Consider the following 13,546-nt stretch of genomic DNA (forward strand, 5'->3'; position numbering starts at 1 on the left):
CAATAGGAAGCGATTTGAGACACAGCCCGACTAAGATTACATGACTGTTACTGCTGATGGCGATGTGAAGCCGAAAATGATTGCGTTTGCTTGCTTTCCGAGTTGAACAGCCACTTTTCGGGGTTATTAACACCACGATTAGTTTTAAGGAAGACAGATACCTGAAGATGGAGTGGTTTGTAAACGGAGGAGCCATGAAGTTACCACCTGAGGAGAGTCGCTGCACGAGTGACAGCCAAAACCGACCTCACGAGGTAACGACTTCAACAAAACTGAGTCATCTTCTTCACATAAAGTTCTCACAAACTGCTGTATTTTCCGTCTAGACCTCATTATTCATCCAGTTCCTTATTTCAAACGAATTAACCTCAGCTTCATCTAGCAAAGCTAGCTTGGGGTAAGTTCCCTCCCCCTCAGCAGCAGCTAGTTCTCCACAGACACGGACGGGTTTTAAATTAAACTGGAATAAAAACCAAAACGCGTTCGTGCTGCTAAAATATTCCAGTTCAGTTCGCTAATTACTGCTCAGTAATCACTCCCTGAGCTTCATGTGCAGCTAACTAATCCATTCTGCACCTGTTATGTAGCTAGCATAACAACTCTTACACTGTTAGCAAAGTTTATTATGATTATTATAAATACATATAAAGGATCATTGCGCCTTCAGTGAACACTTTAACTCTTCCTTATCAACCCCTGTGTGTTTCTGTTTACAGAATGGCGACATCTTTGAAATGTTAAATCTAAAATATATCGAAAATATCAGATTTATTGTTTTAAACACGTTTTGATCATCATCATGCCAATAGGAATTGGCCCGTGGTGACGTCACACATTACCGCTAAACGTGACGTCATTTGTATTCTGCATTTGGAGGTGGGTATTAATAGAGCAACTGAAATGGTTCCCTACTTCACAAATCCATACTCTCAATTCCCTTCTCCCTATTCCCTGCTCCCTATCCTCCCTATTCCCTACTCCCTATCCTCCCTATTCCCTACTCCCTATTCCCTACTCCCTATTCTCCCTATTCCCTACTCCCTATTCCCTACTCCCTATTCCCTACTCCCTATCCTCTCTGTTCTCTATTCCCTATACTGTCTGTTCCCTATTCCCTACTCCCTATTCCCTACTCCCTATCCTCTCTATTCCCTACTCCCTATTCCCTACTCCCTATCCTCCCTACTCCCTATTCCCTACTCCCTATTCCCTACTCCCTATCCTCTCTGTTCTCTATTCCCTATTCCCTATCCTCTCTGTTCCCTATTCCCTACTCCCTATTCCCTACTCTCTATCCTCTCTGTTCCCTATTCCCTACTCCCTATTCCCTACTCTCTATCCTCCCTACTCCCTATTCCCTACTCCCTATCCTCTCTGTTCTCTATTCCCTATTCCCTATCCTCTCTGTTCCCTATTCCCTACTCCCTATTCCCTATTCCCTATCCTCTCTGTTCCCTATTCCCTACTCCCTATTCCCTACTCTCTATCCTCTCTGTTCCCTATTCCATACTCCCTACTCTCTGTTCCCTATTCCATATACTCCCTATTCCCTGCTCCCTATCCTCTCTGTTCCCTATTCTCTACTCCCTATTCCCTACTCCCTATTCCCTACTCCCTATTCCCTACTCTCTATCCTCTCTGTTCCCTATTCCATACTCCCTACTCTCTGTTCCCTATTCCATATACTCCCTATTCCCTGCTCCCTATCCTCTCTGTTCCCTATTCCTGTTCCTGTCTGTTCCCTATTCTCTACTCCCTATTCCCTACTCCCTATTCCCTACTCCCTATCCTCTCTATTCCCTACTCCCTATTCCCTACTCCCTATCCTCCCTACTCCCTATTCCCTACTCCCTATTCCCTACTCCCTATCCTCTCTGTTCTCTATTCCCTATTCCCTATCCTCTCTGTTCCCTATTCCCTACTCCCTATTCCCTACTCTCTATCCTCTCTGTTCCCTATTCCATACTCCCTACTCTCTGTTCCCTATTCCATATACTCCCTATTCCCTGCTCCCTATCCTCTCTGTTCCCTATTCCTGTTCCTGTCTGTTCCCTATTCTCTACTCCCTATTCCCTACTCGTTATTTCCTCTTCCATACTCCCAATTCACTTCTCAATTCCCTCCTCCCTGCTCCCTATTCCTGTTCCTGTCTGTTCGCTATTCCCTACTCTCTATTCCTTACTCCATACACCCTATTCCCTATTCCTTACTCCCTATTCCTTACTCCCTATTCCATACACACTATTCCATATACTCCCTATTCCATACACCCTATTCCATACTCCCTATTCCCTATTCAATACGCCCTATTACTTCCCTCTGTTCCCTACTCCCTATTCCCTACTCTCTATCCTCTCTGTTCCCTATTCCATACTCCCTACTCTCTATTCCCTGTTCCATATACTCCCTATTCCCTGCTCCCTATCCTCTCTGTTCCCTATTCCTGTTCCTGTCTGTTCCCTATTCCATAATCCCTATTCTCTACTCCCTATTCCCTACTCGTTATTTCCTCTTCCATACTCCCAATTCACTTCTCAATTCCCTCCTCCCTGCTCCCTATTCCTGTTCCTGTCTGTTCGCTATTCCCTACTCTCTATTCCTTACTCCATACACCCTATTCCCTATGCTATACTCCCTATGCCATACTCCCTATTCCATATACTCCCTATTCCATACACCCTATTCCATACTCCCTATTCCCTATTCAATACGCCCTATTACTTCCCTCCGTTCCCTACTCCCTTTCATACTCCCTATTCCCTACTCTCTATTCCCTGTTCCGTACTCTCTATTCTCTATTCCATACTCTCTATTCTCTATTCCATATTACTCTATTCCCTGTTCCGTCCTACATCTTCCATACAGCAAAGTGCATTATGGGTATTCTCTACTATTTATATAATTATTTTATAATTTTATTATTATTACGACACTAGCACCTCTGCTGCAGTGCATTGTGGGATTTCTGTGCATTTGTGTATGACAGTAAAACTCCCACCTGGAGTGTGTGTGTGTGTGTGTGTGTGTGTGTGTGTGTGTGTGTGTGGTCCTGATGGAGGGAAATAACCTGCAGCATCATCATCTATTTTCTGCTCTGTCGTCTCCCAGAATAAACTCTGAGTTAAGAGTGTTTGAAGGGCGTCCACACTGGGCCTTTATAACACCTTAATAAGTGATGAATAAAAATGTAACAAAGCAGCGCTACAGGGTGTTCCTGTGGGTTATAACTACCTTCATCTGAAACAGGGAGGAAATAGAGACACAAACTGAATATTACTCTATTTGTAAATCAATGCAGATTCTGATTATTCTCACCCCCCCCCACCCCCTCTCTCTCTCTCTCTCTCTCTCTCTCTCTCTCTCTCTCTCTCTCTCTCAGGTCAGTACGGAGAGCATGGCATCTCTGTGCGAGAAGCAGCAGCGGTATGTGAAGGCCTCCATTGTGTCCAGTTGGCAGTTGGTGGAGGCTCAAGACCGGCTCTGTGGTCTGGAGCTGCACGGTTCTGAGTCAGTAGAACAGGCCCGGGCCCGGGCGCTTGCTTCCTCCACACACCTGTCTGAGACCGAGGAGGAGTGGAGGAGGAAGGAGAGCATGCTGGACTCCCGCTGGAGCCCCGTCACACAGGACCCCGGACACAGTGGCTTCGACAAGGTACACACACACACACACACAGCTCACATCTGATGAATACCCACCCAGTGACATGAAATTTTAAAAATCCCTTATTTTTTATAATGCAAGCCTAAAATAAGTTCAGTTTATGTGGGGAATAATTGATGACAGGGCGTTGAATTATCAGGTAATGCTCATTTGTAAAGCTGCGACAACTAATCGAAAAAATCGATAATAATTGATTATGAAAATCGTTGTCATAAAATAAATGCCCATAAAAAGCTTTATAAAATAAATATATTTCTTTATTTTTATTGTTGTTGTTGTTGTTGTTGTTGTTGTTTTTTTTAAAGTCATGTATCATAATTTTTGGCAACGTCAAAAACTATCTACGAGATTTTGTTTTTCCTTTCTTTTTTCCTTAATTGTTTAACACGATCCATGAACTTGAAGGATGAAGTAGTTGATTTAAAATAATAATAATAATAAATTAAAAAGTTAAATGATCTTTATTTAAGTAATTTAGTTCAAGTTTGAGTCATTAGAACAGAAATGAAATTGTAAAAATGTTGAACAGTCCTGTACTTATAGTATTGGGGTGCCAATATTTTTGTTTGCCCGTTAGAGCATCATAAACGACCCCGAGCCCAGGGGGATGGACACGGATTTCGACAAGAGCTTAACCTTCGTCCAGCGCCATGAGGAGGAACTGAAGCATTTCGGTGAGTTGATTTGTGTCATGGTGGTCGTCGGGCGTTTTTAATAAATGCTGTTATTTATTTAAAGCTTTCATAAGTTTATTGGATTTCCTGATATATCATTTATTTATATTATAGTACCTTCACTCGCCCCTTCTCTAAGCTCTGATCCTTAGTTATTAGGCGCGAGACTGAATTTTCCTTCTCCGAGGTGTTTCACGAGATTTCACATCGCTAAACAACACGTTTATTATTAGTTTTAGTTTATGTGATCCCTGTGATATTATCAGGTCCCTGTGAATGAGCTGTTACTATGGAAACGGTAACGCAGTGCATTAGAACGAACCTGTCGTTCGGGTTACATTCTGAGCTACCGTCCGAGCCTAACGCACACTTTCTGACCAATCGGATTAGAGAATTTCACCGCCGTGAGATGTCGCATCACATGCTCTGTGTTCTCGGGTTGTCAGGAATGTTGAGGAGGTGGGACGACAGTCAGCGTTTTCTGGCGCAGTTGCCTCACCTGATCTGTGAGGAAACGGCAAACTACCTGATCTTATGGTGCTTTCGACTCTACGCTGAAGAGGTAAATAAATAAATAGATGTAAAAATATCAACAAATATCGCATTCAGCCAGTGTGACATTTTGGCTCTGTGATGAACTGGGAAGATTCGTGAATAATTTATGAGCCTGTGTGGCTTCCACCAATCGCAGAGCAGCATCACCTGTGACTTCATTTAAATGAATCGTTTATTTAAATTGGCTTTATTTCCGATTTAAAAAATATAAGAGCGCCCAAAAAAGGGTCTCTCTCTCTCGCTCTCTCTCTCTCTCACTCGCGCTCTCTCCGTCTGTCAGAAAGAAGCTCTGATGGAGCAGGTCGCTCACCAGGCCGTAGCCATGCAGTTTATCTTGGAGATGGCCCGCAGTGTGCAGCAGGATCCTCGTGCCTGTTTCCGCCAGTTCTTCCACAAAGCCAAAGTAAGAACCACACTCACTCACTCACTCACTCACTCACTCACTCACTCACTCACTCACTCACTCACTCGCTCACTCGCTCACTCACTCGGCTCGACTGTAGACTTGATACCCATTTTCACACCCCGATGCTTTTTCCCCCAGTGAGTTTGGTGATGTTTGAAGGCTGTTTTTGAGATGGCGAGCGGTCGAGAGACCCGACTGGGTTCTCTTTAACAGAACCCTGATGTGAAAGTAGTCTAAAGTGTGTCACCGCACTGTAATGTAAACTGTAATAAAGTTACATGACCACAAGGGGGAGCTGTTAGGGAGAAGAGCTTCCACTGCTATTAAAGTGGAGGCTCCATCTTCTACACTTTTTTCTTTCCTACGTTTATGAAGGAAAACCCTTTCCTAACAAATTATAATATTTATATCATTTAACAAATACGAAGTCAAATGACATCCCATTCTAGATTTATTCCCTTTTGCTGTTCTATTTCATCTTGGAAGGCTTAGATTTTGGCTTGTGACTGAGGGATTTGTGTTCATTCAGCCACAAGGTCATCAGTGAGGTCAGGCACTGATGTTGATGAGGGGGTCTGGCACACTGTCGGCGTTCCAGGTCACGGCTCGGAGTTTTTTCCACTCCAAACTTGGCAAACCATGTCTTCATGGATCTGCTCACGGGGATATTGTCATGCAGGAACAGGTGTGAACCTCGAGCAGTCATGTGAACGAGTAAACACCAAACCCTGAGAATAGTTTTGAATTTTTTCCAACATATTTGGACATGCATAATATCTGGTCTTTATTTAAACAATGCTGATATCAGGTGCTAACGATTAGAAGGAACCTTGGAAGAGCCTGTCTTATTTCTACCTCAGAGATCTGGTCTGGTTTGCTCTGGGAGTCTATGGTTATCATCATGCCTAGCTCAAAAGAGCTCTCTGAGACCTTCAGAAAGATGATAGAGTTCAAGAAGATTTCCAAAAATATTGGAAATCAATCATTTCACTGTCTGGAAGATCATCTAACAAGTGGAGATGATTTAAAACCACTGCTAGCTTGGCTACGCCAGGCCGCCCCAGCAAACTTAACCTGAGAGCTAACGAAGTCTCTGTACGATCTGCAGGTAGGTCTCGCCACTGTTGATGTCAACGTTGTTTGGTCACGGTACCAGAAGCCATGTTTGTTCAGCGAAATCCCAAACAGGGTCTGATCAGAAGAACCTCGCGGTGGACATGGTGTGGTCGGGAACTGCTTTGCTGCTGTCGTAGAATCGAATATGAATTCTCTTTCATACTAGAGTGTGCTTGAGGAGAATGTGAGGCCATGAAGAAGTGAACCTTCCAACAGGGAATGGCTCAGAAGGAAGAAATGGAAAGTTGTGGAATGACCTAGAGGAACCACATATGGGTGTGATGGTCAGGGGTGCACATACTTTTGGCTGTATAATGTACAGTATATACCTGTTATTTTAAATCTTTGAGCCTGATCAGAGCTTTCTAGTCTGTATTATGTCTCCATCACCTGTATTTATATTTCAGGCGGGACAGGAGGGATATTTGGACGTCTTCCACACTGAACTCGAGGCCTTTAAACACAGAGTGAGGGAGTACGCCGTCAAGCCCAAAGTGGACACGCCCAAAACTCTGGAGCAGCTGTGTACGCCGGCCAGCTGCAGACTCGACCCTAAAGAAGTGCTGGAGTCTCTGCCTCCTGTAAGTGTATATTTCTCTCTCTCTCTCTCACTCTCACTCTCACACACACACACACACGGCTGTTTCACTGTTAATAATAATAATAATTCTATCCGTGTTTAATCCTCTCACAGGAACTGAAGGCGTGTATTCAGTCTCAGGACATGCACATACTCCAGAATGTTCTCCGCACCATGAATCCTCAGGTACACACACACACAATCACATATATACATACACATATACACACATACACGCACATACATACACACGCAATCACATATATACATACACACACACATACATACATATACCCACACATACACAATCACATATATACATACACACATACACGCGCACACACATGCATACACACACACATCCACACACATACACAATCACATATATATACACGCACACACATACACGCACACACACACACACACACAATCACATGTATACACACACACACATACACACACACACACACACACACACACAATCACATATATATACACGCACACACATACACGCGCACACACACACACACAATCACATGTATACATACACACACACACACACATACATACATATACACACACATACACAATCACATATATACACACATATACATACATACATATACACAATCACATATACACACACACATACATATATACACATACAGAATCACATATATATACACACACACACATACACAATCACATATGTACATACACATATACACATACACACACACACAATCATGGAATGTTAATCAACCTCTGACCAATCAGAATGGAGAATTCAACTGTGCACTGTGATAGAAAATATTATATGTAATATATTATTGTTGTCTTTTTTTCCTCTCTCACTTTGTTTCTGCCTTTCTTTGTTACTTTATTTATCTCTCTCTCTCTCTCTCCATCTCCTCTCTCTCTCTCTCTTTCCCCCCATCTCCTCTGTCTCTCTCTCTCAGGTGGCAGAGTATCATATAAAGCGATGTTTGGAGGCGGGGCTCTGTTCACATCCTGGGCGGGGCTCTAAAGATGAGGACATAGAAGCGGAGGATCAGAGGATGATGGAGATGTCCTAACACGCGCACACACACACACGCACACACACAGTGTTTTGCTTGTGTTCAGGACGATGATGAAGTGTGTGAACATCACGTGAAGATCAGACGACTGAACATGACCTTCATCCTGGAGGAGGAGGAGAGGAGGAGGAGGAGGAGGAGGAGGAGGAGAGGAAGTGAACGGCAGCCATCAGAGACTTTTTGTTTGTTTTTGTTGGATTGTTTTTGGATCCACGTGTGAACATGTGCTGCACTTTATATCTGATTGAGCAGATAGTATATAAATATAGAACAAAGATAGGACGAGGTATTTTTGTGCACGTTTTTGTTATGTTTCTGTCGCGATATCGAGGCGTAACACACACTGGTTTATGTTTTCACTATATTTACAGGATTTTTGTTTTCGTCATTTTTTTTCGGTCGTAGTTTCTTTAACGTGAAAGTTCTTTAATCCTCTCAAATACTTTCCCTTCTTTCCCTTTCCCCTATTTATTTTTTTTTTAACATAAAATGCATAAATTTAATTAATGATGCTTTTTTTTGCTGTGTGGTGCATTTTATGTTTAAAAAAAAAGTATCATTTTGACCTTTTTTCAAATTTCAATTTTTTCCCTTTTTATATATATATATATATATATATATATATATATTTTTTTTTTTTTTTTTTTTTTTTTTACATAAAATTAAGGAATTTTTATTTTTAAAGGACAAAAGGGAAATAATTTGGGGCTCAAATGATTTTCCTGTTAAAATTTTTCCAAACATAAAATGCCTGAAACAGGAAATGAATTAATGGTGTTCACTCGCCATGTAATGCATTTTATGTTTGCAAAAATTAATAATTAAAAGCAAAAAGTAAGAAGGTGAAATCATAATTTTTTTTTCACTTTTTTAAATGTCAGTCTCAAACAATTTCCATTTTTTTCTCTCTCTTTTCATATAATTTTTTTTTTTAAACATAAAATGTGATATTAAGTGAATTCATTAATGGCACTTATTCGCCATGCAGTGCATTTTATGTTTTTTAAAAAAAACAAAAAAACAACTATTTTTAAAAAAGCGTCTATATCCCCATCACTCTAAATTATTTCCTTTTTTTCCTTTTACAAAATGCACTACAGGGCAAATAAATGTCATTTATATATATATATATAATATATATATATATATATATATATATAAAAATATGTTGGGGGGGGTTTTTTTGTTTTGTTTTTGTTTTGTTTTTTTGCTTTGTAGAAATGTTTATGCTGCTGAAATTTCCGAGCCACGTTCAGTCCGATCCGGTGGAGATCAGATATCATATTGAAATTGAAAAACCAGAGCCAGAAGCTAATCATAGTTTGAACACCAGATCCGAGCTCTGTCCTGTCCCGTGGTGTTAGCTTACAGTGTTCACACAGCATTTACTAAGCCAAAAACGCATGATCCGTGGAGATCACACACACACACACACACACACACACACACACACACTTGTGCTGAATAAAGTCGCTCTAAACAGCCTTACAGCATGAAGTAAGAACACTTCCTAGCTAGTGTGCACTTCACAGCGTGTAGATTTGAGACCTATGCAACGTATCCCGAGCGCTTTCATCCGCTTCCTCCTCAGTGTTAAACACCAGCCGTGTTAAAGAATAAAGCGTCGAGTGTAAAGTCCAGATCGACGTCGCACAGATTTCACATTTCATATTTATACCATTTACGCTTCAGGGTTTGAACGTATGTACAGCCGCCTCCTGAAGTACCGGAACAGAAAGGTTCTGTTGTGTGTGCTGGACACTGAAGACATTGGGTTTCAGATCAGAAGATGGAGATGATGGATCAGCATTTCAGCTTCCGTTTCCTCATATTTACATCTAGACGTGTTAAACAATTTGGAACATGGCAGCTTTAGTGGCAGACCACCCGATGTTTATGTGAGCAAAAGTATAGGAACAGATCAGTCTTGAAGTATATAACAGGTAATATTTGGTTGCGTTTCCTTTACTCGCAGTAACTGCATCACTCCTGCGCCTCACTAATTCCAATATGTTCCAATATTTTTGATCACGTGAAGAAAAAAAGGGTGGGTTCAAACAAAAGGTGTCGTGGTCTAAGCTGTTTAACACGTCTAGATGTAAATTTGAGGAAATAAAAGCTGAAATTCTGATCTCTCGTCTCATTCGTCTTTTGATCTCAAACCCAGATGTCTTCAGTGTACAGCGAAAACAAACGAACTGGCCTTTCTGTTCCAATACTTTCGGGAGGACTTCAGTTCATAAAATGTTAACAAATGTAAATAACCAGGATAAAACTTCTTTGTACTGAAGACGAAAGAGCAATTTCGGCACACGTGAAAACGTCACGTGAGCGTCACGCCGCGCCATCCTGCGTTCACGCTAGCAAGCGACAAAATGGCCGACGGCGTTCGTTTTCTACGTACGTGCGCAACACAGAGCTGCGATGTGAGCGACAATTTGAATTTGGAGTTTTTAAATTCTATGCGACGTTTCTAAATCACAATGATCACAACGTTAGTTCCTCATCTGCGATTAGTTCCCGTAAAAAAAAATGGAAGAAAAACCTTTAACCTTAGTACGTTTTCATCTTATATTCTTAAAGCCTGGAAGGAACTCCGAGATCGTTAGTCTTGCCGGTGAGTGTAGCTACGACATAAACGTAGCTAGTACTACGACGTCAAGTGTCACGCGTAACTTACCCTCCTGATTCTTTCACACGAGCTGGTGAAGAGTCAGGAAAAGTCAGGAACCAATACATCGAGCAAAAGCTGCAAAAAAACATGTAAAGCACAGGAAACGCGTGAGCATGTAGCGCATACGTTCAAAATCATAAACAACATTAAGTGTTTATAGAGTTTCACTGTTTACTATTTGTTCCTGACTTTTCACCCACGCTGTAGCTTGTCGCGTGTGGGCGTGGCCTGTTTAGGTTTCCCCCCAGTTCTGATGAGAACCATTATTAGCTATATAAAGCTAGCTAGCTAAACACGGATTAAATAAGTCACAGACCGGGGAGCGTTTGTTTGGATTCGTCGCTTCTTTACAGCGTCATAGTTCATTTGCATAGAATCTAAATTCGGATGTTTCTTGTCGCTGACATCGTGGCTCAGATACGTAATGCGTAGAAATTCGAACGATCGCTTTCTCGGCTGCAGCGTGAACCTAGAGTTGATTATCGTGAGCTCCGTGTCAATTTTTGCAACGTTTTTGTTTTGCGTGTGCGGGATCTCGGCGTCGATGTACGGCGCTGTTCCACACCGTCACCCGTCATCATCATCATCATCATCATCATCACTGCAGATCCTGCATCTCTGAGGAGCAGCATAAAACTCTGTTTGTGCAAACAGGAAATCGTGCAGGAAAACGAGTTCAAGCAGAAACGTGGGCGTGGCCGAGACCGCGATGTCCGATTGTAACATTCTGTTAACAATAAAGGTCTCATTTGTATTTATGAGAAACCGAGTCCGTTTCTGATCTACTTTCTGTGGGGAAAAGTCACATCTCAGAGTCTCGGTCACCGTAATACTCGGTGTTAATCTTTATTTATTTATTTATAACTGAAATAATGCCGAGCTAAGCTAAAGTTAGCGTGCTAATGCTAATCAGGGTTCATGAAAGGGTTCGTGAACGCTACGTTCACCCGGGTTATCGTTGAACTGTTCGCCTCATTTGCATATTGTGATGAATTATTCATTCATCCTTGTGATGCGGTTATGTTTAACGGTACACGTGTTAGCGCGCAGGTCGTGTGTTTGTGGTTTTAATTCAAATGCATTTTAAGAGAAAAATACAAGTTCATAGTGTTTATTATTATAAGAAAAGTCTGATTATGATGAATGATCAAGGATTAATTCATTAACCGGATTGTTTTACCGGAACAAGGAAACTCGACCGTGAAGCTGCATCGTTTAACTTCTGACCTCGTTCGGAGATCCCTATAAGCTTTAGGATTCGTTACTTACCGGCCACTTTAATAGGAACACCCGTACACCATCTTATTCTTGCGATTAATCCATCGTCCAATCCCATCTCGGCATCGCCATGCATAAAATCATGCAGGTCCACGTTCATGTTCTCCAGTTTCAGTGATTCTGACCGTGTCATGGTTGTTGGTGCCGGAGTAATGAGTATTTCCGAAGCTGATGATCTCCTGCTGGGATTTCCACACACAACCGTCTCTAGAGTTTACGCAGAATGGTGCGAGAAACAAAAAACATCCAGCGGGCGGCGGTTCTGTGAGCGGGAGAAAAGAAACGCACGGACTCACCTGAACCTGACAGAGGAAGATGTGGAAAAAACATCGCGTATCTTCTCCTGAAGCTCTGGGCGTGTATCTGACACGTGATTGGCTGATTGGATTATGGTATGAATAAGCAGATGTACAAGTGTTCTTAATAAAGTGGACAAAAAGAGTGTTTTCCCCACTCTTGATCATCTCCATTTCAGCCACTTGGATTATTAGTTGTAATCATTTGAATTTGCACCGTCGTGTCGAACGAAACCCACACACTTCACTTCTAATAAAGCTTTAACTCGGAATTATTGGCACCCTTTAAGGAAACAGACAAAATGACTATACTATAAAGTAGTAACATACACACTCAGGAGTAAAAAACAACTCCTCCTCCTTCACTGTGGCGAAAATCCAAAACACAAGTCAAGTAATTGATATAAAATTATATATAAACACTCAAATAACTCAAATAATTAACAAGATCAGAGCTGTGATAGGAATAACTTAAAAAAGAAAAAAAAAGTCTGGAATTATAAATCTGCCAGGAATTACACACACCACAAAAAAAGACAGCAAGAGAAAATATCTTTCAATATATTTCAATTGATCAAATATTTCCTAATGTACAAGGTTCCTAATCTCCTACGATTAATGTACAAGATTACAATAATCCAAATATACCATTACTAAAAGGTTTTTTTTAAACTAAATGTCAGTGTACTTCTACAGCAGATTATTTTCCTCATTTTAAGCAGTTACTTCTAAAAAGAGCAAAAATATCTGACAACAGAATGTTAAAAATGTAAAGCTTGAAATATTTAAAAGCGTCTAAAACCACGCTGAATAATCGTACATTTCATTTATAATAATCCCTTAATAAGAAATCTATTATTTGCTGTATTCACTTGCCAAGATGATTATTAGTTTTATTCTTTTTTGCAGTGAAGGGATTTTCTTCAGGACACACACACACACACACACACACACACACACACACACACACACAGCTTCAGCAGGTAATAATTACAGGGTGCCAATCATTTTAGAACCAACTTTTTTGCAAAGAAATCACAAAATGTTTAGAAAATACAGTTAGAGTAAAACTGTGTGTTTAAGTGTGAAGGGTGCCAATAATTATGTAATCAGGAAGTTTGATTCTGAAATAATAATAATAATAATAATAATAATAATAATAATAATAGGGGGAAAAATGTTTAAACTAAAAGTAAGTGGGATTTCTACAGAGAGCCTGAAGGGACA

The 13,546-nt window shown here is 41.0% G+C and overlaps 2 protein-coding genes across 2 annotated transcripts in view; one reads left to right on the top strand and one right to left on the bottom strand.

The window, feature by feature from the left end:
- exd3 (exonuclease 3'-5' domain containing 3) overlaps nt 1-262 on the bottom strand; it is a 50,303-nt gene extending 50,041 nt beyond the window's left edge. The window contains exon 1 of the mRNA XM_053644704.1: nt 162-262. The gene's annotated coding sequence lies outside the window, so the exon portion shown is untranslated. The remainder of the gene's footprint in view (nt 1-161) is intronic.
- Nucleotides 121-8,661, top strand: cdc37l1 (cell division cycle 37-like 1). Its single transcript, XM_053644705.1, has 8 exons — nt 121-254; nt 3,380-3,652; nt 4,239-4,335; nt 4,782-4,897; nt 5,171-5,293; nt 6,820-6,993; nt 7,107-7,178; nt 7,952-8,661. Exons 1-8 carry the CDS (start codon nt 168-170, stop codon nt 8,066-8,068), a joined length of 1,059 nt encoding a protein of 352 aa, XP_053500680.1. The 5' UTR covers nt 121-167; the 3' UTR covers nt 8,069-8,661.
- The last annotated feature ends 4,885 nt before the right edge of the window (nt 8,662-13,546 follow it).

The sequence above is a fragment of the Ictalurus furcatus genome, chromosome 16 (genome assembly GCF_023375685.1).
Source record: "Ictalurus furcatus strain D&B chromosome 16, Billie_1.0, whole genome shotgun sequence".
Lineage (NCBI taxonomy): Eukaryota > Metazoa > Chordata > Actinopteri > Siluriformes > Ictaluridae > Ictalurus > Ictalurus furcatus.